The sequence below is a fragment of the Protopterus annectens genome, chromosome 1.part0, assembly GCF_019279795.1.
Source record: "Protopterus annectens isolate FY-2018-M chromosome 1.part0, PAN1.0, whole genome shotgun sequence".
Lineage (NCBI taxonomy): Eukaryota > Metazoa > Chordata > Ceratodontiformes > Protopteridae > Protopterus > Protopterus annectens.
In genome coordinates, this window is record NC_056725.1 from 156,457,453 (window position 1) to 156,482,659 (window position 25,207).

The window sequence follows — 25,207 nt, forward strand, 5'->3', positions numbered from 1 at the left end:
CTCTTTCGGCTCCTTCTCTGGAGATGAGCTCATCGGAGCAGGGTGTGACCACGGTTCCGAAGTTGTCTTTCTCATTTCTGGGCTCCCATCCCTCTTTGGTGGGCCTGCCTTTCAGATTATGGAGAGAGCTCTCACCTCAGCAGGCTCACAGTAGGCACCAAACATGTCAGAGTGTCAGATCTATGTATCCTCTGGCTCGCAGCTGTCACAATCTGCTACATCAATGCAGCGGGCACAAGAGCAGCAAGACACACTGCTGCAGGGTACCCTCTCTTCGGAGTCCTCCTTGGACCTTCCCCCTGAGGAGTCACCCCATAAGAGATCATGCAGGAGGAAGCACATAGATTCTCCAGAAGAATCTGTCACCGAGGATACAGATTACGATGAAGGGGAAGGGATCCCCACAGTCACCCCCTGAAGATGTCTCCTTCAGAGACATCCTGGTAATCTTAAAACAGAGGGGTGATTGGAAGTCCACAAACCCTTCCCCCGAGGAATCTGTTTTCTTGCAGGCTTTTTGTGCCTGTCCTTCTAGTTCTTAGGTGACCCCACCTGCCGGTGTATTGGTCAAACTCATCGTGCAGCATGCATGGAAGGCTCCTGACACCATAGAGCCAATTTCCCGGAGACCAGACAAAATTCTCTCTGCACCCCACTGATCTAAAGGTTTAGTGGTAGATGCTATGGTGGTGGCGGGTGCCATAAAGAAGGAACTCGCTGAGGAGAGTCCTGCTGTCCATCCTCCAAACCAAGAGTCTTGGACGATGGACATCTTCAGGAAGAGGGGTCTATGCTTCAACTACCTTTGCCATACAGGCATTGAATTTTTTGGCACATTTCACGTGACTTCAAAGGGACCTGATAACTGAGCTTTCAGGGACCTTGGCAGGAGCAGTGTCTGAGGTACGCGATAAGGTTGCCTCCCAGCTTGCCACCCTAGAATCGATCTCCAACTTGTCCATGCGGCTTATTGCACATATAGCCAAATGGATGGCCAAGGCAGCGGGTACAGGCGTTGCCATTAGGCATCATGCCTGGATGTGTTTATGTGCCTTAGCGGACCCTTTCAAGTCTTCTTTTGCCAATGCTACTGTTGATGCTACATCATTGTTTGGCCCAAAAGTCAGAGACACATTAGCCAGGTGTGAGAAGGATGGAAAGACCCTTTCTGCTGTGGGCATGCATTTTTCCACTCCTCAAAAACCTTACTCCAAGAATCAGAGGAGTGGAAAGATGTTCAGGAAGTCCCAAGGGCCTTTTTGGGACACACGTTTTGAGAATTCTCCCCGGGACAGAGGAGGGAACACATCAGGAAGACACCTCTCCCATGGCAGAGGGGATCCACCTGACCAGGGTTCCAGAGATTCTTTCTCGGGACAACCCTACCAGTGTTTCTGAGCAGCAGCTCAATTGCTTACCTCTGGAGGCAGTCAGGGGAAGATTCTCTGTGCACCATTTAGCCTGGCAAACAATAACACCGGATTCCTTGGTGCAGACAATAATTACCAGAGGTTACCATATTCCCTTCAACCTTTATCCCAGACCACTAAGACAAGTCCCCAATGTTCCATCCAGACAGAGGAATATAGCAGTACTCGAAATCCAAAAGTTGCTTCAAAAAAGAGTCATCCAAACAGTCCCACCAGACCAAATGGGATCCGGATTGTACTCAAGATTCTTTTTATGCCAAAAAAGACAGGGGACTGGAGGCCAATCCTAGATCTCAGTTTTCTGAACAAGTTTGTTCAGCAAACAAAATTCCGGATGATCACAGTTCAGTCTATCCTTCCTTTTCTGGAGAAAGTTGTCTGGATGTGCTCTGTAGATCATCAGGATGTGTATTGCCACATAAAAATGGACAAGTGCTCCAGAAGATACCTCTGCTTCCAGCTGGGAGCCAGTCATTACCGATTTTGAGCACTGCCCTTTGGTCTCACCACAGCCCCCAGAGTGTTCACCAAATGCACGGCAGTGGTAGCAGCTGACTTAAGGCTACAGGGATTCCATGTGTTTCCATATGTAGACTGACTCCTCACCGGCTCCACCAGGCATCTACTGCTTTCCGCCTTGGACTCCATTCTAAGGCATTCAGAATTCTTAGGCATCTCAATAAACAGGAAAACGTCAAAACTATCCCCCACCCAAAAAATAGAATTAATCGGAGCAACATTAAATACAAAATCCAGCATGGCTGCTCTGCCTCTCCACAGACTGCTCAGGTTGAGGTCACAACTTCAAGTGATACTCTGTCAAGGCAAAGTTCCAGCTCATCTAGTCTTACAACTTCTTGGGTCCATGGCAGCAATAATCACCCTAGTTCCTCTGACAAGGTACCACATGAGGCTGCTTCAGTGGCTCCTGGCATCACAGTGGTCTCTGTTAACACACCCAATGTCCCACCCACTCCGCATAACCAACCGATGCAAGCAGGATTTATATTGGGGGATGAAGCCAGAAGAGGAAAGCTGCCCCTTTACACCCTCTCAGCCCAAGACTGTAGTGACCACGGATGCATCGCTGATGGGGTGGGGGGATTTTCTAGGGAAGACCGTCCAAAGCACTTGGTCCCCTCAAGAGTCCAATTTGCATATCAACGTCCTAGAACTGACAGCAATGCTCTTAGCATTGCAAGCATTTCAATCTGCCCTCCATTTGGGGACAATTGCTATTCAGTTAGCAACATGTCAGTGGTCTGGTACATCAACAAACAAGGGGAGACAAATCCTACCCTTTGTCAGGAAGCCCTAAGAGTTTGGCTATGGGCAATCACCTCCAACCGCTTTCTAATAGCAATGCACATTCCAGGGAATTCCCTCGGGATTGCTGACAAATTGAGCAGATGCATACTCCTGCCTCATGAGTGGTTTCTCAATCCCAAAGTAGTAACGAAGATCTTTCATCGATGGGATCAGACTTGCTGCGATTTGTTTGCATCTCCCATAAACCACAAATGCAACAGCTGCTTCGTCTTAATCCCCCCACAGGGGGAGTCCCGAGAGATTCTGTCCTACACTTTTGGCCCCCAGGACTACTTTACACCTTCCCACCAATCCCCCAATTTTTGAAGAAAGCTCAATGGTTAAGAAGCAAAGTGATCCTCATTGCTCCTTTTTGGCCTCGTCAAGTCTAGTTCCCCTTTCTCTGGCCGCACCTAGTTCATCGCCCAAGGACTCTGGATCCAACTCCAGATCTGTTGCCTCATCTGTAGGGACTGGTCCGTCACAACTTACAGAGCCTCAAGCTGATGGCTTGGTTCCTGCACTTCTAGTAATTGCCAGGTGGAATAATCTATCTTCCCCAGGTGCAAAAGATACTTCTGGCTTCTCATAAACCATCTACCAGGAAACTTTGCCTTAGTAAATGGAATAGATTTGTGTTTTGGTCTCAGGACAAAGGAACTGACCCCTTTTCAGCCTTGATTGATAAGATATTCGAATATTTATCAACCTTATTCCAATCAGCAGCCTCTGCTTCTACTATTAGAGTTCATTTAGCTATTTCAGATTTTCGTAATGGTTTCAGTGACCTTTCTTTGATGTCTCATCACCTTTGCAAAACCTTTTTAAAGGGCATTCTGCATTTGAAACCACCTTTAAGGGAGCCCACTGAGCCTTTGAATTTAACGTTAGTCTTACACAGTTTGGTCCACCAACCCTTTAAGCCAGCAGCCACCGTCTTGGAAAACTCTATTCCTGATAGCCATCACGTCAGCCAGAAGAATATCGGAATTGCAGGATTTGTGTGTGAAACATCAATATATCATTTTTCACAAAGAGTATCACTTCGAGCTAACCTCTCTTTTCTGCCTAAAGTAGCATCAGACTCCAATATTAATCAGTCTGTAGGTCTACCAGTTTTCTTCCCAAACTTTTCAAACAAGAGGGAATATTGCTTACATTTGTTGGATGTACATAGACAACTATGTTTTTATCTGGACAGAACAAAATCATTTAGGAAACCGGACCAATTGTTCTTATCCTTTTCAGTTTCTCACCACGGCAAACCAGTTTCCAAAGTGACTCTATTGAAATTATTGAGAGATTGCATCAACTTTATTTATGACCAAAATAAGCTGAACTTATCAACAAAAGTTAGGGCTTATTCTACCAGATCAGTTTGCACTTCAGTAGCCTTTCACTGCAGAGCCTCTTTGGATGACATTTGTGCAGCAGCAACATGGGCTACCCATCATTCCTTTATCACTCATTACAAATTGGATATAGTCTCCAGGGGAAGAATGTCCTTTGGCTCTGTGGTGCTCAGGAATATCCTTCCTTAGGGCCTCCCTGGGCATAAGTAGCTAGGGACTCTATCCTAACAGTCAAGAATGAATGAAGATTGACAACATCAGTTAAAGAAGTTATGTTCCTACCATAAAATTCCCATCTGTATTGTCAATCTTCATTCATTCTTGACATCCCATCCACCTACCCCCTCCAAAGACTCCTGGAGGTTCAGAACTAGTCCTGGGCTTCTACTAGGGCAGTTGCTTAGACAAAGCTTCCACCTTTTTTCTCTGTTCTACTGGCAAAACTCGATCTGAGAGGAAGGGAAGAGAAGCACTATGAGTAGCCTTAGCTTGAGAGTTTCTGGCTAGCATGAGCTTGATACAACAGCCGAGTCCGTTCTGAGGATGGAACAGAGACCGAACAGTCAAGAATGAATAAAGATCGACAGCATAGATGGAACGTTATGGTAAGAACATAATTTCTTTTTTTATTTATTCAGTTTTAATATTTTGTAACTGATATTTATTTTTTATTTATTATCCAAGGAGAGGGTATTTATTTAGCATTATAGGCTGTCAAGTTGTTGGTATCTGCTTGTAATTGGCCAGTCTGTTACTTTTTAATAATTTAATTTGGCTGTTGCTCAAACATGGTATGGCTGCTGGGGTGTTTGTTACCTAGCCTGGTCTGGTGTGGTGGCAGTTCTACCTTTGCGAGAAGATGACTGTGGGGAATTGGAAAACTCATTCCAGCGTTCCCTGGGAAATTGTGTGAATAATAATTTGTTTTAAAATCAGCCATGGTAAGGGGCACTGGAAGACACTGATTCACAGAGTGAGTGGAGAGAAAGGGCCTTGTGCTGCTAGGCCAATGCTTTGTAAGTGATCAATGTGTAGTCTTAATCTAGGTGTAGATGTTGGAAGCCCATACCCATGGCAGTAGTGCATATTCCCTTTATACTGTTGGGGCCCAGTTGCATTTGGTGAATTGGCAATGGAATCAGGTTTATGATCACATTTTTTGCTTTAACGTGGTGTGCCTGTCATGTGATTTGAGAGACTACCTCCATTGGCCAGTAGATCTGTTTGAGGCAGTAGAGCATATCCAAGGTACGTATCCCTTGTCCATCAAATACCCAGACTGGCAGTAGTGATATTCAAACACCATTAGTGCTAGACTGGTCCTCTCATTGTGTTTAGCAGTCATGGGATTCAAACCCATTAGTGATAGACCAGTCATCCCATCTTTCATAAAGGATGTACCAGACATGCCTCCGCAACTGGTATCTCATCAAACGCCAGACGGGAGCTTGCTATGTGGGTTGCTCATTGGGTGAAAGTTGCCTAAAAAAGGCACTGTGGAAGTTATAAATGTTTTGTCAAGTATGTAGAAGGGGAGGAAGGTGCAGGTCATCCCCTGCAAAGTAGGTGGGTCTGTTGACCATTTCATCTTATGCAGATACACAGTGGATTTCTCTCTAGAATGACACCATTTAATAGTGAATTATTGAAGCCAGTTATTTTACCCTTAAATTTAGGTGTTATTTTTTTGATGGTAGAATGCTGCTCAACAGTAGAACCCTACCCTTTTCAAAAACATAATAGAGAGCTTAACGCTCTCTCTCTCTCTGTATCTCCCCCAAGGTAAAGCCCTATTTTTTATTTATTTTTTTTTTAATTTTAAATATATTGAGGTTGTCAGTCAGATGAGGCTAGGTCATGTAGTTTAATTGTTTAATTCATGTTTCCTTAAGTTTTTGATATTTTTTAAGCCAAACCCATACCTGTCAACTGTTCAGGTTTTTGCATTTTATTTTTGTTCTTTTCTGCATGAAATTTGTGGTTTGCTAACAAATCACTGAGGATTGAAGTTACTAAATAATGACATATATTTGAGATATAGACGTCATACCCTTCGGAAAATGTGTGCTAACACAAATCCTGTTATTCTAGCAACTTTGTAAGTTTATAAGAGCAATATTTATAATCTATCCCTGTTTTTTGGGCCTTTGTACCCCCATTTTTATTTAGGCTTTGTCCAGGTTTCTTGTGCTGAGAGATTGACAGGTATGACCTAACCCCCCTCTCTGGTCCCACACAGCTTCTGACTGTAACCCCCGTCCTGTTCACTTGTGTATCCCTGGATCCCCTATTTGGTATGTCATGCTTCTTGGATCCATTACTGACTATGGAGAAGATATTACATTTTTCTCTGACTGTCGAAAAAAAAATAATGGTGTTTAAAAGTTAGTTGTCTCAAGCTCCTATAATGGAGACTGTTCACTCGAAACACTTGTAGTAATGTCAAGGTAATTTGAATATGTATTTTTTCTTCTTATTTGGATTACATGTAATTTTTTGCAGATGCCTAGCAAGGTATTGAATCTGTTGTGATCACCTCACACAGTTGCGATCACAAGTGAGTGGAAAACCTGAGATTGCGAGCTGCTTTCAGAATTAATAAAACACAAAAAAAAATGGTTCTGCAGAAAGCCCACCTTCATCTCCCTGATGTGTAGGGAGCTGCGCCTCCTATGTATATATATCAATTCCAAAATCACTCCAAAACAAGAAAAGGGAAAACTCTGGTATATTTGCAGTTTGCTGTCTCACACACACACACACACACACACACACACACACACACACACACACACACACACACACACACACACACACACTCCCTCACTCACTCACTCACTCACTCACTCACTCACTCACTCACACCCCCCGGGGGTTGGTCACTAGAGTTTGACAATGAAGCCTGTCTCCTCATTCTTGAAATGTGTTGCTTTTTTGTGATGATGTCATAACATGTCTGTGTTCAAGTAGCTAACATTTGCCTATACAGTGGAGCATTATCAGTGAATTTAAAATGAGAAAAATATTTATAAATTTGAGTCTAAAGCTTTCTTGAATCATATATATATATTTTTTTGGTTGTGGATAGAAAATGAGTAGTCAAAGGAAATTTTACATTTTACACTGAAAAATAAAAGTGAACATTTAGTGTTGGAGTATGGAGTATATAGTACTTACCTACTTCTACATAGTCCTTGCTTTCAGCATTGATTAGTGTTAACTAAGCCCCAAATTATACGGATGGAAGTCTGTCAGTCAGCAAGCAATCAGTTTCTTGTGTAAGGCAACTTTGTGTTATGTGGATATGTTCCAAGTGAGTCTTTGTGGAGAATTTAGAACAGTTAAATTTATTATAAGATGTGTTTAAGAATTAGTTTGTTTGTGTCTTTCGGCTTTTCCCGGTTAGGGGTCGCCACAGCAGAACTCCGGTCCGCTAATGATTGGCAGTTGATTTTTACGTACCGGCTTGCCAGGCCTGACGCACCACCTTCAACGAAGGTACGCCCATTCACGCATGTCTCCACGCAGAAGACACTCTAGCTGAGAATCGAACCGGACAGCGTCTTACTGTGAGGTGACAACGCTACCGCAGCACCACCACCGCAGGTGTGTTTAAGAATTAGTTACAGTATAGAAATGTAGCCATTGTTTATGTTGCAGTTAACTCTTCACAGCCTAGTGACGCCTCCAGACCTTTCTGCAGTTACATCCTACTTGACACATCCAGGTGCCAAATGTTACTTGCTCATATTTGCTTTAATAATTCCAAACCCATGCTCCATACAAGGTATTAGAAGATGTCATCTTAAAGCTTACATGATGGCAAGCACAACTGTACTGACATTTAATGTCTGTACAGTGCAGCTAAATAGATGTTGAATATTATTTGTATACTGTTTATTTCTGTTGTAGTAATTTTCATATTTCTCTAAATATCTCAGTAATCAAGTGACACAGACAACTGCCTGGCCTCATGTGAAATCTCACAGCACTAGGAAGAAATTGTTGCTAGCAGTATGTGCTCTGCTTGATTAGTTACTGAGATACTCTAAACTGTTTATATGAGTTTACAAAAATGAATATTTACTGTTTCATATAAAATCCAGTTTAAGACTTGGAATTTAGTGAATGAACCACAGTAAATATTACTTTGTGCTGAATATTTTTCTAACTACAGATGTTATGTTGTCCTATTACGCATTCATTCTTACTGGTTGGTTGGGTTCAGAATAGATTCTCGGTTCCGACTCTGCCACATACTAAAGCTCAAGGACTTCCACTGGCTCGTGGCTCGATCCCTATCCCATCATGCTGTAGTGAAGCTCTCCAGATTTCATTTGCCACTAAACAGATTGGAGGCTTCCATCTTGGCTCTGGCTAAGTGAACGACTTTTTTACATTTATTATCATAATTTTTCCTCTTTTACTTTAAATTAGAGCTAGTGTTAATTTTCTTGTTGTTTTTCCCCTTTACTTAAATTTGCTGCTGTGTTGTTGCTTTAGGCCATCGTTTTCCATTAAGGCCTTCTTTTTCCCCTATCCCGGATAAATTTCTTATTGTTGAAGAAAAGTGTCAGTCCATTTAAGTTAGATGGCTCTCACTGCCTGTTTTAGTTAGAGGACTTCCTAACCTTGTCTTTCCCTTCCTAACTTACTAGTTTTAAAAAAAAAAAGTTTGTCTTTCTATGTATGTATGTGTATGTATATATATATATATATATATCTATATCTATATATAGAGCCACCCTGCTAGCAGAAAAAAGAAATGTTATTTTCCTTTTTCCTGCAGTAGCGCTGTTGTCGGTATTTCGTGTGTCGGGCTTTTGGTGTTGGCGATGTGGGTGTCAGTGTTGTGAGCTGTCGGTCTTCTGTAGGGGATCCATATATATATATATATATATATGTGTGTGTGTGTATATGTATATGTGTATATATATATATATATATATATATATATATATATATATATATATATGTGTGTGTGTGTATATATATATATATATATATATATATATATATATATATATATGTATATGTATATAACCATTCCTACTAGTTTTGGGTGTATTGTTCCTTAGTAGTTTAGGCTAAGTTGTTAGATTGTTAAATTGTTGCTGTTGCAGTTTATTGGTCTGATCTTCCGTGCGTGTGTATCCAGTTTTGAATTATGTCCAAGGAACATAAAGAATCTAAGCCTTCGGCTTCAAAAAGTGTACTTAATGCAGCCAGAAGATGTCTGTTACTGACTGCTCTACTATGTGTCTATTGCTTGGGATCAGTACGTCTTCAGGAGACATGCTCAATATGCCACTCTTTTAACTCTAGGGTACTGTTGGAGCATTAAAATAAGTTGATTGTGAGAGGTCTTTTGTAATCCCCATTCCATGAAGCTATTGAAGAAGGTCCAAGCACGTCAGCATCAGTCAAATCTTCTTCATCTACATCAGAAAAATTGACAAAAAGATCTTCTCCCTCTTCAGGAAAATCTGAGCCTTTGAAAAAGTTGACCAAAATTGCATTTCCAGCTTCATCTACGTCGGAACCAACAAAATCTACTTCATCTGCTCCAACCTTTACGGTGCTGATGGAGTTTAAACTCATTAAGGTCTCCTACCCTCTCCTCTAAGTCCTCCAAAATTTTGTCAGACGATGATGTGGATAGGGTGATACGTAGCCTTCTGAAGACACTGGCGCTGGCTAAACTTCTCTCACCTCCAAACCATAGGGATTTGGAGCCAGCCATGACCATCCCACCGACATCAATTCCTCCTCCAAGCCAACCCAGGACCTCGGAGCCCGAATGCTTGGAACTGACTGTTGTGGAACCATCGGTGCCGAGAACCATCCTAGTATCTTCAGAACTGACATCTGCTCCGATATCCTCAATTCTGTCCGAGGGGTCTAGGAGCCAACTCTCTCTGATTGGGTCCAGGAAGGGGAGTCGGATTGGACAGTTGTCAGATCCGAGCCTGCCTCTCGGGGCATTGGTGCGGATGAGCTTGGCTCCTACATCGGCTTCAGAGCCCACCCCCTTGTGTCTGGGGATTTCTTCTGGCTCTTTGGAGCTGGAAGTGTCTTTGAATCATGGGAAGGAAGGCTTTTGAGCTGATGAAGAGGGGGCTGTCTCCTCAGACACCTTCACTCAGGAGTTCCGACATTCCTTCCCCTAAGGTGCCGGCGTCTGTCTCTGTACCACAACATCCACAGACAAGCGAGGATCCTAGGTCTTGGGGTACCCCATCGGGTGAACCCCTCTCTTCCAAAACCTCTCCAGAATACCCTTCTGAAGAGGTCCTTCGTAAGAGACTCTGCAAGAGGAAGCATTTGGACTCCCCAGATGAGTTAGTCACTTCGGACACAGGCCTCAATAAGTCTGAAGGTTCCCCACGGTTGCCCTCTGAAGATGTCTCTTTCACAGATATCCTAGAAATATTTAAGCAGAGAGGTGGCTGGAAGCCCATCAACCCTTCTGATGAGGAGTCTGGTTACCTGAAGGCGTATGGGTCTCACCCTTCAACCACTTAGGTGTCTCCACCTTTCGATGAACTTCTGGAACTAGTTAGTCGAAAGGCATGGGAGTCTCCATATGCAGTGGAGCCTGTCCCTAGGAAGCCAAATAAATTCATTACAGCTCCTTCAGATAAAGCTTTCCTGTCCAAGGGTGTCCCTGTAGATGCTATGGTGGTGCCAGCAGCCACGTAAAAGGAACTTTCTGAAACTTCCTCATCTGTCCATCCACCGAACAAGGAGTCTCATATGATGGACAGATACGGAAAGCGCACTTTTGCTTCAGTGACTTTTGCTGTCCGATCGCCGAACTATCTGACACATTTTGCAAGGCTACAAAGAGATCTAAAGGAGCTAGGAGATGCTCTCCAAGGTACAGTAGGTGCAGGGGTAGCAGACAAGGTTTCCTCTCAGCTCTCCATCTTAAATTCTGTGGTCAACTCTTCCATGAGGCTCATTTCGTATGCAGCAGATGGAGCAAGCAGAGCAGCGGGTTCAGGAATTTACCTAAGCAGACATTTCTGGATGTGCTTATGCCACTTTGCGGATTCTTTCAAATCTTCTTTTACTAATGTCCCATTTGATGGCTCGTCCTTGTTTTCGCCAAAAGTTAAGGAGACGCTAACCAGGTGTGAACAAGAAGGAAAGACTTTCTCTGCCATAGGAGTCCATTTTCCATACATTTTAGGCCTTATCCAAAAGGCCAGAAGTGGGGGAGATGTGGTTCTGTAAATCCCAGAGAGTTTTTCAGGACACACGTGGTGACTCTTCCCCTAGGGGCAGAGGGGGGAAGTACAAATGGAAGACACCATCCACATGGCAGAGAGAGTCTGCAAAACCAGGGCGACAGAGATTCTTTCCATAGTCGGCCCTTTCAGCGCTCCTGAAGGGAGGTCCGTCTGTCCAACTCTGGAGGTAGTCGGGGGTTGCTTATCTTTGTACCTTTAGGCCTGGCTGGAAATAAAAGACAAATGGGTATAAGGTATCGTAGCCGGAGGATACACCATACCATTCTCTTTTCCCATCCCAAACATAAAGAAAATCCCAGACATTCCACCCAGTCAGAGGGATCAAGCAACTCTAGAAATTCAAAAGTTGCTAGACAAAACAGTCATCCAAATTGTCCCCACAAACCAAATAGGATCCAGAACTTATTCAAGATTCTTTTTAGTGCCAAAAAGAACAGGGGACTGGAGACCAATTTTGGATCTCAGCAGATTAAGCGAATCAGTAAAAAAGACCAAGTTCTGGATGATAACACTGCAGTCTATTCTTCCATTCTTGGGAAAAGACAATTGGATGTGCTCTATAGACCTCCAGGATGTGTACTACCACATAAAGATGGACAGGCCATCCAGGAGTCTTATGCTCTTCTGGTTGGGAGCCAGTCATTACCAGTTTCGAGCTCTGCCCTTTGGTCTCACTACAGCCCTCAGAGTGTTCACCAAATGCATGGCAGTAGTCACGGCTGACCTGAGACATTTAGGATTCCGAGTGTTTCCATATCTAGATGACTGGCTCCTAACTGCCACCACCAAGTATCTACTACTGCAAATCAAGAGACACCACTCTCTGTCTCTCTCTCTGCTCTCACCTGGGAATCACAATAAGTACAAAAAAATCTGCCTTGTTGCCATCGCAACATATCGTGTTTATAGTAGTAGATCTAGATACAATAAACATGAAGGCAAAACTTCCTACAGAAAGATTCCTAGTTCTGAGACAGCAAGTCTCCAACCTTCTTTCCAAAACAAAAGTACAGGCAAAAACAGTCTTGAAAGTCTTGGGCACCATGGCATCTGTGATAAGTTTAGTTTGGCACGCATGCACATGAGAATTCTGCAGTGGCTTCTGTTCACCCAGTGGTCATTACAAGAACTACCCATGTCTCACCAAATTCTTTTAACAGAGTCCTGCAAGAAGGACTTTCGCTGGTGGTTTCACTCTAGTCACATAACATTTGGTCAGCTTTTTCTTCCCCCTCAGGCGATGGCCACAGTGACCATGGCCGCCTCCCATATGGGGGGGGGCATTATCTGGGCAGGAGCGTTCAAGGCACTTGACAGGATCACGAGGCCTACTTGCACATCAGTATTCTAGAGATGATGGAGATGCTTTTGATGTTGCGGGCACTCCAGGACTCTCTTCTGCTGGAAACAATTGGAATTCAGACAGACAACATGTCAGTTGTCTGGTACATAAAGAAACTAGGAAGGACCAGGCCTTACCCCATTTGTTGAGAGGCCCTCAGATTATGACAATGGGCAGTCTCCTCCCAACGCTTTCTAATAGCAGTGCACATCCCAGGGGGAGTTCCAACGTGATAGCAGACAAACTCAGCAGAGTGATTCTCATCCCCCATGAGTGGTCCTTAAAACAAGAAGTAGCAGAGAGAATTTTCCCCAAATGGGGCAAGCCTTGCTGTGACCTTTTTGCCATTTCCTTGAATGCCAAATGCAGCAACTAATGCAGAAGATATTTTAGGGCAAAATAGCTGCTGCATTTGCCACTTCCATGAATGCCAAATGCAGCAGCTATTTTTGCCCGAATCCCCCCTCCGGGGAAGTCACCAAGGGATGCAGTTGTACATGTTTAGCCCATGGTACTTCTCTATGCCTTTCCTCCCTTTCCACTAATACCCAACGTTCTTCAGGAAGCCAACTCATTGAGAAACAGGCTAATTCTCATTGCAGCATATTGGCCTCGTCAGATTTGGTTGGGTCTATATTGTAACGGAGAATGATCAAAAGATCGAATGCTGTTATATTGACCCCAAAACATCAAAAACAAAATAGAGTGAACAACCAGCACAGCGATTTTTTTTTTTTTCCCCCAGGGAAAAAAAAAATCACTGTTCCCAAAAAAAAAAAAAAAAAAACCCACTATTTTAAGTGGGGGGGCTTCGCCCCCTACACCCCCCTACTTAAATATACCAACTCTGAGATCGCACTACAGTGCCGAAAACGGCAAAGTGATGGAAGCGGCCAAACGACTTCTTTCCCAGGGAAAGAATTCGCTTATATGCCACTTTGTCATTTTGCATTTTCGACATTTGACGTTCGACCAAGGCGCATTCGACAGAATGCATCTTCCGTCTTCTGATAGGAGCCCATTTGGTTCCCCTTCCTTTGGCCTCATCTTCAGGAGAAGCCGTGGGTTCTGGACCCAGTTCCAGACTTCTGACTCATACGTCCAGAATGCTCCACCCTTGTCTTCCAACCCTAAAATTGACAGCTTGGCTGCTCCAATTCCAGTGTAGCCAGGCTTCCTAACCTCCCTCATTCGATCAAGCATATCTTGGTCACTTTTCATAAAGCTTCTGCAAGAAAGCTGTATATCAGTAAATGGAAGAGGTTTTCTTCCTGGGCTCTGACAAGACACATTGATAACTTCTCTGCTCCTATAAGTTCTATCCTTGAATTTATGGCAAAACTTTTTAACGAAGGCAGAGCTGCAACTGCCACTCATGTACAGTTAGCAGCAATATCTAATTTCCATATGAGTAATTTCACCTCTAATTCGATGTCTTACAAAATATGCAAAGCCTTCCTGAAGGGAACTAACTTGTTAAGACCACCCATAAAAACACCCCTGTCATCATGGGATCTAAACTTTGCTCTGTCCTGCTTGATCCTACCCCCCTTTGAACCTGCGTCATCATGTGATCTAAAATTTTTAACGTGGAAGACAAGTATGTTGATTGCCATCACTTCTGCCAGAAGAGTTTCAGAGCTGCAAGCTTTATCGATCAAACTACCATATATGTTTTTTCATAAAGACAGAGTATCCCTTCGAACAAAGCCATCCTTCCTGCCAAAAGTATGTTCAGAATCTAACCTAAATCAGTCCATAGAGTTACCAGTTTTCTTTCCAAATCATGGCAACAAGGCAGAATATAAACTTCATCAATTAGATGTTCATAGGCAATTATGCTTCTGCTTACACAGAACAAAGGAATTCAGGAAATTGTATCATTTTCAGAAGCAAAGAAAGGTGCCCCTATGTCTAAGGTCACTCTTTCAGATTGTATCACTTTTATATATGAATCCAGTAACAAGATTCTTCCCTTTAAAGTCAAAGCCCACAAGAGTCATGCAAGCTCTTCTGCTTTTAGAGACTACCACTTGATAGCATTTGTGCTGCTGCAACTTGGGCAACTCCTCATACCTTTATCACTCATTGCAAAGTAGATTTGGCCTCCAGGGATAGGGCCTTCTTTGGGTCCACTGCCCTGAAGAATATACTCCCGTAAGCCACCCAAGAAATATGGTGCAAGGGACACTGTCCCAGCCAGTAAGAATGAAGGCGAGATAGGACAAAATAACATAAAGAAGTTATGTACTCACCATAACGTTCCATGTTTGTTGTCCATCTCACCTTCATTCTTACATCACACACTCCTTCCTCCTACCTATGGCTCCTGGAGAACAGTAGAGGACAAAGAGGTTCTTTCTCTGGCATGTGTGTCCCTGGCTTTCTTCATTTTCTTTATAATAGGTGTTGATGTTACCTTGAGTTCATAATGTTATAAGCAAACAAGATCTGGGGAGATTCACTAGAGCATGATGGGATAGGGATACAGCCACAAGGCAGTGGAAGTCCTAGAGCTTTAGTATGTGGCTGAGTTGGAACTGAGAATTGGTTCCGAACCCAACCAACCAGGGAGAATGAAGGCGAGATGGACAACAAACATGGAACGTTATGGTGAGTACTTAACTTCTTTTTTCTAGTCAAACTTAGTTTCTAGAGATATGAGCATTGGTATGTACTGGTAGGCAGTAACTTCATTATTAAAAAGGCTCAGGCTGCACCCATTGGAAATTAGAGTGCAAGCTGAAAAAAGCTTCATTGGAGGGAATGAGTTTAACTGAAAATGTTGCAAGGCTGCTGTATGTTCAGTTTGTCTTTTTCTTGTAAATATTGCATTTTATTATTGATATCTTGCGACTTTGAAAATCATATCTTGCACTCATTTCCTTTTTCCTAACTGGATGGTTGTAGTAAGGTATTCTGAGTGTATGTGTATGAATGCATGAATTTCTTACATGATACATTCACTAAACCCCTGAATTGTATATCAGCTTTATTTCTGTCTTGCCTGCAAAGACTGTCTAATATCTTGTGCGTTATTGCGGAACAAATTCTTTTAAGGGTAGTGAGAATGTAATGCAAATGTAATGGCAATGCAGATCTTTAGCATTATTCAGTAGCCGGTAAATAATTACCTTTATTTTTAACGCTAATAATCTTCCTTTATTTTTTACTTCTAGAAGGGATGAAGCAGAGAGGATCAAAAACTGAAGTGAATGGAATCATCAAGTTTAATAAAGTGGTAAGAAAGCTTGATTTATGGAAGACATTTTCTTGATTATGCTTAATCATAAAGTGTTTGTGGCTTATTAGGATAAAGGAAAAAAGAAGCCAGCCTTGTATAATTATGGACATTAAACATTTCAGTGAAGAAGCAGGAGCCTCTGCCCACCTTCTATCCAGTTGTCTTCTGTTTTTTTTTTTTTCTAAAGTACCCTTTTTACATGTATATCTTATTGTAGCATGCTTCATGTTCCCACCAGTCACACATGGTCTTAACCCTTTGTGCATCGATCACTTTTCAAAAGTAAGCTTCCTGCTGACTTAAACAGTAACACAAACTCATCCCAAACACATCTTTAAATCACTATATATAGAAGTAGCTTTATTAAAAGAGAAGGTAAGCACTTTCGCAGAGTAACCTTTGCTTCATCAGACAGAACACAAACACAAAGTCTGGGTACTATTTAAAGTAAAAACTCAACCAATGACAGAAAGTTCAGCAATCATGTGATGACATTCGTAAAAAAAAAAAAAAACATCCCAAGCAATAAAAGCAGCCTATCATTTGTTAAATACATAGCAATAAAAACAATATTCCCATCATCAGATATAAAGATTTGTTAAACTTATTCCAGACACAGTAATAAATCATAAAAAACATCGAGCAGTCTATATGTTGCTTCAAACCAGACCATAAACATAGATAAATGCATTAAATGTAGAAGAAGAAAGAATATCAGGAATTTGCTTGAACGTACAGGTGTAACAGAAATAAAAAACCTAACAAATGTCATGCGTAAGATCTGCACACTCACTAAAAACAACATCACAAACAGTAAGACCTATTAAAACTAGATATACAGTTGTATAGATGCAGCAAAAAAAATGATATTCTAATGGAAAACTAAGGTAGAAACAAAAGCAGTATAAAGGTTCTTGTATAACAAATAAAAAGAGAACACTAATTGCTAAATATAGAATAGATGGCTTTATTAATAGAGTGCATTTTTTTGTCTATGACTAAACAAATTTGTTTTCATTGTGTAAACAAAGTAAATGACTTGACAGTCACTGCTTGATTAAACTTAGCATGTACATATGAACCTATGAGTAAAAAGTTTACCAGAGTATTTCCTCTTCTTTTCTTTAAGAACAAATGCATATCATTTTTATAAGTCAAAATTTGCTTTTGTTTTTCACATCACAGCTCAGCTGTTTGCCAGCATATTAATCTTCCCATTAAATGGTGTGATTATATAACGTTCATGTTAGAGTGAAATAAGTTATATTATGAGATCATTGGATACTCTTTCTGGAAGTTTTTCCCTTCCCCAGTGTGATGCGACCATGAAGTGGGTATATGTAATTTTATGGGGTGAGAATGGCTTGCATTATCCCATTATTTTCTGTGTAACAGGTAGCTGTCAAGGATTTGTAATCAAGAATGTGCAGCATGAATTATCACATTTTTCTGTTTCATAATAGACGCTTTTCTTTCCTTGACTTTGAACTGTGAATCTTTTCAGATTCTACTTCCATTGTAGTAATATTATGAAACATTTCAGGTCACATCAACCTTGAATCAAGGAAGGTGACAGCAAGAGCCCATTGAGTCTTTCCTTTATGCCAAATCTCACTTGCACAGACTTCATCCAGAAAAGCTTTTTTGTGTGATACATGTTTTACTGGATTCTTCTACTATGGCTGCATCCACTGCAATTTGTGAACCATGCATTTATTACTGTTGTAGAAATACCTCCATTTATCCTGAGCCGAGTTGTATTCCAATAAAGCCCCCATATTCATGTGTAGTTTATTCTTAAGATATTTCCCTACTGAACAGTTATGATTCTCTTAAGGTATTTGAATGTCTGTATCATGTCTTCATATGTACTTTCTTTCATTTTTTTCTGCTATATCCACTTTATCCATAGTTTCATAGGTAAGTACTAGGTTAGCTACCCTTGCAGGACATTTTAAGGCTAGCCAATTTGGTGCTTGAATTAACCTATCTCATCTCATGTAAGATTATCTTTACCCATCCCATGGTTGATAATTGTATGCTACCTATAGTGAGAATAACTGGGATCATACTATAGATAATTTGAGGTAGTCCGTATGTGGGATAAAGCTTTTACTAGCTGGAGCTGTCTGTTAGTAATAAAGGGCCAAGTCCATGGGTAAATTTTCTGTTACCCATCTATAGATTCAGATTGTGCTTGAATATGGACAGGGATGAGCTTTGTTATATGTGGATGAATAGTCGTTTCCAGAGAAGAGATATCCAATACATGATATACCTGTTCCTCCCAAACTGTTCTGTTGATGTTGCAGAAGAGGTTTAGATCCCTAGACTAAGAATTTCTGATGCGATTTGATTAGCTGATGTGTAGTAGATGTCTTTCCTTATCACTATTGCAGTATTCATTACCTAAGGGATCTCCTGCCAAGAATAGCCCAACATCCAGCCCAGTGCACCAAAGCCTTTAGTACTTGTAGGCGTTCTACGTTACATGTATGCTTCCCACATAAGGCATAGTGAATAAAGGTGATATATGGATGCATACACTCAGAACTTCTTTGCCACCAGTCCAAATGCAAGTGTTGTACGTTAGTCTGAATGCCCATCTACTGTTATGGTTACCAAACTGTCTTTTCAGATAAGTGCCTTCTGTTGCTTCTATTTTTTTTTTTTTTTTTTTTTTTGCTGTTTGGTTCATGTCATTCAGTGTTGTATCTGCCAAGCATTTGTGCCTAAGACCCTATGTAGTCATCTCTTCTCTTTGTCCATAAACCTGGACAACCACTGTCTTTAAGTTGTTGCTCAGGGCACTGTGGTAGAATTCTGCAGTCCTGAGGGCCAGCTGTCTGCCAAGAGGAAGGTCAAAAAAGTTAGGTCTGATCCAACTGCTTTTCAGCCTCCCCCAGATGTCTCTGTTGAAGCTGGTGAAAACCTAGAGGAGCATCCACCGGTTGCTTTGGATTCCTCTGCCATGATCCTATCAGAAACCATCATGGATTCAGCTTCTCACACATTCATAGAGCAGGTTCATAGATTAGTACTAGGCTAATTGCCATTGTGGGCCATTTTAAGTCTAGCCAGTTACTCCATGTAAGAATCAAACTGTGCACCTGTTGTCTGTAAGGTAAACACCTTAACCATTATACCAACCTCCCACCATAAAGCTCTACTTGTATTAGGATTATGTCACTCCAGGTGGGAGTTGAACCCACAATACCTGACTTTGTAGGCCAAATGAGGCTTTTCAGATGTCTGTATCTGATGGTGAGGGGGAACCTCGGCTGATTATTTTTGAAGGACCAAGGGGGAGTCCTCAAATCTTAGTTGGTGAAGAGATTCCTACAACCATTATTGAGTCTCACCAAGGGTCTGATCCTCTGAGGGGGTTTCATGTGGATATCCCACAGGAAAAGAAACAAAAAACAAAGCTTGTTTCCTTTGTTGTTAAGGATCCCCAACGTGAATGGCAGGATTTCACTCAGGGTTTATTTAATGCTTTGATGGCCTTGAAGCATTCTCAAGGGTTCTTTTTATCTGATCCTCTATAGTCTTCCACTCCACTCAAGAGGGCTAGGGTGTTTAATTCCTCAGATGAGGAAGTGGACTCTGGGGATGAATCTTTGGCCTACTCTTCCCAAATTCCTTGCCCCTTGGACAACATTTCACTTTTCCAAGGAAGAAGGAATAAGAACAGATTCCACCCTGGAGAAACACTCCTTTGGGGATACCATTGCCCATATGGATTATTTTAAGTGGGATTGTTGTCAAGTCTCTTGAGATTCAGAAAAGATATTATGAGCTCCTACAGATGGAGTCTCCCACACCATTTGCTGTTCCTTCTATTCTGGCTGCCCTTCTGGATATGTTCTCAGTAGCATCTGTAGCCCGTGATTGTCAATCCCCTGCAACTAAGAAGCCAAATAGTTTTTATAAAGTGCCCAAAGAGTGCAAATTTCTTTAAAAATGCCCTTCTGCTGATCTTTCTGTAGTGTCAGTCTCCTTTGACAAGCCTTCTAAGTTACTGCCGTTTACCAAGCTGTTGCCTTCCCATAAGGATAGTAGTGCTTTGGACAGGTTTGACAAAAAAAGTTTACACAGGTGCCACTTGATCCTTTACAGCCATTAACTGTCAGATTTGTATGGCCAGGTATGTTTTGGCTGTCCTTTCTCAGGTTTCTAAGGTGGTTTCCAACCTTTCTGACTTTGAGGGAAAACTTTGTTCAGATACAGCTGTGGTGCAGCTGATGCCTCTTCCATAGCTGTTGCCTTTGGTTCTGTTATGAGTCATTCTTCTTGGCTTCATCACACTCTGCCTGATGACATTAAGGTCAAACTCTTGGATGCTCCTTTGGATAATAAAAACCTTCTTGGTTCTCCTACTGCTGAGCTTTTCAAATCTGGGTGGGAGGTTGGTGTAATGGTTAAGGTGCTTACCTTAGAAACACAAGGTGCAGGGTTTGATTCTCACATGAGGTAATTGGCTAGGCTTAAAATGGCCCACAAGGGTAGTTAGCCTAGTACTAACCTATGAACCTGTCCAGAACAAGGGCAAAGCCTTGCAAGAGGTAAAACATATTTCTGTTTCTCCTATTCCCAGATTTTAGAGGAATTATCCCTCCAAGTCTGCATTTGTCCATAGGCAATCCTTCCCTTCTCCCAAGGCAAGAAGGGTTCTAGGCGTGTGCCTCTTGCTAAGTCTAGTGCGACTCTTGCTAAGTCTACTCAGACTCTTGCCACCCAGAGACCTGCTTTCCATGACAAGCCTGGGTTCTGTTTAACAGTTTGCTTCCTCCTTACCTTGGCCAGCTTCCCTTGTCCCTCTAACTTTCCCTGTCTCTTCCAAATTGACTTTGGATCACTTCAGACTTTTAGGTTCTGTCCATTATCCGTCATGGATATTTCATGATCTGGAATTCCCTTCCTCCCTTTTCAGGCATTTCTCAGCCTCCTTGGGAACAGCTCTCCATTTTCTCTGAGGTTCTTCACTCTCTTTTGGCTCAGGGTACCATTCAAGCCATGCCTCCTACCCAGGAAGGGAAGGGGGTTTATTCCAGGACGTTTTTGTCCCATGAAAGAGGGCAGATGGTGACCAATTTTGGATCTTTCCGACCTGAACATCTTCCTCAAGATTCCTTTCTTTTGGATGATTTTTCCTGCATATGTTATTTCCTCTTCTTCTACCCAAGCCTTTCTGGAATCTCTGGATCTCAAGGATACATACCTTCACATTCCTATCCATCCATCAGGAATTTTTCTCTCTCTCTCTCTCTCTCTTTCTTGCATTTTCAGTTCTCTGCTTTGCCCTTTGGCATCTCTACTGCCCCAGGGGTATTCACCAAATGCCTGTCATTGCTTTTTGCAGGATGTGAGGAATTCAGACCTTTCCCTATCTAGATGATCTGCTTATTTAAGGTACTTCCCCTAGCTCTCTGCTTCAGGATCTCAAGCTCACTACTTCCGTGTTACGGAATGTGGGGTTCACCATAAATTTCCAGAAGTCAGTTCTGACACCTTCTCAGGATCATATTTTCCTCAGCTGCAGGCTTCAGACAGTTCTCATGCTGGCATCTCTGCCTGCTCACAAAGTGGTGTCTCCAGTTGTCTTTTTCCAATCCCTTCTTCCTTTCAGGTCTGTCTCTGCCAGGGAATTTCTCAGGTTTCTTGGGTTTATGGCTTCCACCATTCCCACGCTTCTTCTTGCTAGACTCCATATGAGAAATATTCAGTTTACCTCGTGTCATTGTGGCTCCAACATTGCCACCCCCTGGACTTCCCCATACCTTTTCTTCCCTGTTTCAAGCGCCCTGGGCTTCCTTTTCAAGCTCCATTTCTAACTCTATTTACAGATGCCTCAAAAAGGGGTGGGGGGGCTTTTGTGGCCTCCTCGAGGTTCAGGGTCTCTGGCCACCTCATCAGAGGTCAGGTCACATCAGTGAAAAGGAGATGAGGGTTTTGCTTTTGGCTCTGTAGGCTTTCCCTCCCTGTTTCATCTCAGGCCTTCAAAGTTTTCATAGACCATGCCACAGTGAAGTGATAGGTCAATGAGCACGGGAGCACAAGATCCTATCTTCTCTGCAGACTAGCTCTTCATGACTTGGATCTAGCTCTCCAGTATCAAGTGACTCCTCAGGAAGTTTACATTCCCTCGGAGCACAGTCTATTTGCAGACTCTTTGAACAGGTGCATCACACAAGTTCATGAATGGATGCTTCATAGAGATGTGTTCTTGAGCATTTTCCATCGTTAGGGTATTCCTCAGGTAGATCTTTTTGCCTCCACTCTGAACAAGCAACTTCCTCTATTCTGTTCCAGAGTCTCAAGTCCTGTGGCTTAGAAAGTGGGCAACCCTGTCTTTTCTTTTTAAGGGGGTGTTTCTGTACACCTTCCCTCCCCTTCTTTTGTTACCACAAGTCTTGCACAAGATCAGACAGGACTCTCCCAGAATCTTGTTGGTGACTCCCCTTTTGACCCAGACAGCATTGGTTTCCCCTTCTTTCTCACTTGGCCAGGGGCAGTCACCACAAGTTACCAGAATGGGTCGATCTGCTCACACAAGACAAGGGGTCTCTTATCCATCCTTACTTGTCCAACTGATGCAGTGGGCGGTAGAGTTTTTCATCAGTTTCAGGCACCTCTTTTCTGAAGACATGCTTTCGATTCTGCAGGAGGCCAGGAAGTCCACTACCAGGAAATGATATATTTCTAGTTGGAAATGATTTTCTGCCTGGTGCCTCTCTCCGATTCTGTCTTATTTATGTGGTCTGCTTCATGCTAGGTTGGCATATTCTTCAGTTAAAGTCCACCTGTCAGCAGTTTCTGCTTGTCTGCCCTTGACTCCTCCTCTGGCCTTTAGATTTCAGGTCAATCAATTAAAACTAAAGTTATTTCGAAGTCTGAGCATATTTGTTTTTTTTTCATCCCATGACTTTGGGTTTGGCTGTTTCTAAGCAAACCATTGACTCATCAATTTCTAAGGCCATTTCTTTTTGTTGTTATTTTCATGAAAAACATCTTTCATCTTCAGTAAAGGTGCATTCTACTAGGGCAGTTGCCTCCTCTGATGATTTTTTTCAAGGATTTGGATACCATTTCCTTCTTTGAGGATGCTACTTGGTTCTCTTTATACTTTTTCACTAAGCATTACAAGTTGGATGTTATTTCCAGGGCCAGGACACATATTTCCAGGGCTTTTATGCATGGGTTTGTGGAGGGGGTTTCTGTGCCTTCCTCCTAAGATCTTGTACTCTTGGTTAGGTAAAGAATACTGCAACATTGATATGGAAGAACATAGTACAGTTATATAAAATCTTGGCATAACTGTAGATGCCTTTCTGTTCACTGTTGCAGTATTCGCTCCCTCCCTCCTACCCCCTCTGTTTTAGCTCTTGCCCTGTAGCTTTCTTGCCCTTCTGGCTGAGAGGTACTTCTTTTCCCTTCCTTTCTTTCTGGTTGCACATGTTTTTCTTGCTCCTAAGGGTATTCCATTCCTCCTGGGTTTTTTTCTGTTGTGAGTGTGTGCATTCTTGCTTCAGCTTTATGCCCTATGCCTTGCAAGAGGAACATATTTGTGCAAGAAGTACTAAAGGCTTTACTGACTGGATGTTTCTCTATTCTTGGCAGGAGATCCTTTAGGTAAAGAATACTGCAACAATGAAGATAAGGACATCTGCCATTATGGTAAGATTTTACACAATTGTACTTGTGACGTCCCTACTCTGGGCCAGTAATCAAGGAGCCTGAATTCTCGCCAGTGGCAATGGAGAGGGACATTCACTTGAAACAAAAATGGATACACCCAGTATTTCTGGATGCATCAAGTACAATTTCCCTTAAGAGCACACAGAGAACACACTCAGTTTGGTGTCTGGATTTCTCTCTCTGTCTCCCTCCAGGTCCCCAATAAGACTCCACACCGGCACAGCTGTAGAGTTGAGTCCTCAGCCAAGTCCTCCAGCACCCTGTGTGTGAAACTGGTGCTTCATGTCCCTGCTGCAAACAGCTGGCACACACACTCTGAGGTGTGATTTTCACACACACACACACACACACACACACACACACACACACACACACACACACACACACACTCACAGTTGGGAAAGGCTGGCACAGACTTATTAGCTATGCTCCCTTCTGCCCAAACTATAAGGTAGTTACGCCACCACCAGGCACGCCAAAGCCAGCTACTCTAAGGCTCTTGCAAGGGTACCCAATTAAATTAATTGATATTAATACAAATGGTAGTTTGGCTAACAGTAAGGCTTTCAGGAGCAGCCAGACTTGTCACCAAATAGATATGAGTACTCTCGGTGGTTAAAGTATTCTCTAAAGGACCAGCCACAATGAAAAGTTTAAATATATTTAAAAATAAATAAAAAGGAACATGAAAATATGGAATATCTGTTTACAATAAACACCAGAATTTCAGTCAAAGGAAATATTAAAATAACGCAGATGAATAGATTCACACAGATACAGGAAAACAGTACTTAACTAATCTCACTATATTTTCCTGACTGATCTGAAGAATTTCTATTCCCTGGTCACTAACTACAGCAAGGCAAGGTGAAGTAGGTGAGGGGTCCTTCCTTGTTAGATTCCAAAAACAGAGTGCCGTGAGACTTCAGTCTCACCTAGTATTAAAACATCATTTTTAATGACGGATTACAGAATGACATTGCATACATCTGGTCTTATGACTTCTGTTTCCCACACTACCCCCATTACTAAAAACTGCCAGGATTTAGCACATATGTGTTACAATATGTATCTCAAGCTTTGCTAAAGATTGTTGCAGCATCTGGAAGCTGTAGAACAATTTTAACAGTTCTGCTCTTCCTACGGAGACTAACGAACAATACTTCTTACAGACATTACGTCTCTGGCTTCATTCATAACTGTGAGATAACATCTTTATGGTTTAGGTCCAGTAATTTAATTTCATAATATTTTTCAAAGTTAGCTGCAGCACGACTGTGATTAACTTTTCTCTTCCAGTATTCTAGGTTAACATATATATATAGTTCAGTTACAGTATAGTCAGGACACACTGTTGGTAAATTTTTAACACAAGCAATAACCAAAAATAAGTACCAAGCCGTGTCTGGCCAACACAAGGTGTCCTTTATTAAACAGTCCAACCAGTACATAAACACTTCACCGTGTTTTCGTCCAAGACTTCATTGGATGAAAACAACATATCTACTAACTCCTGCTTTTTAGAATAAATCCTATCACTTCTTTATCCAGTCAACGAGGGGCATAAATCAATCATT

The 25,207-nt window shown here is 42.1% G+C and overlaps 1 protein-coding gene across 2 annotated transcripts in view; it reads left to right on the forward strand.

The window, feature by feature from the left end:
- Positions 1-25,207, forward strand: part of LOC122787514 (transmembrane protein 87A-like) — a 1,268,634-nt gene that overhangs the window by 1,154,674 nt on the left and 88,753 nt on the right. For both annotated transcript variants that reach the window (XM_044054310.1, XM_044054387.1), the window contains exon 19: positions 15,868-15,929. In XM_044054310.1, coding sequence (XP_043910245.1) covers positions 15,868-15,929 — 62 coding nt within the window. The remainder of the gene's footprint in view (positions 1-15,867; positions 15,930-25,207) is intronic.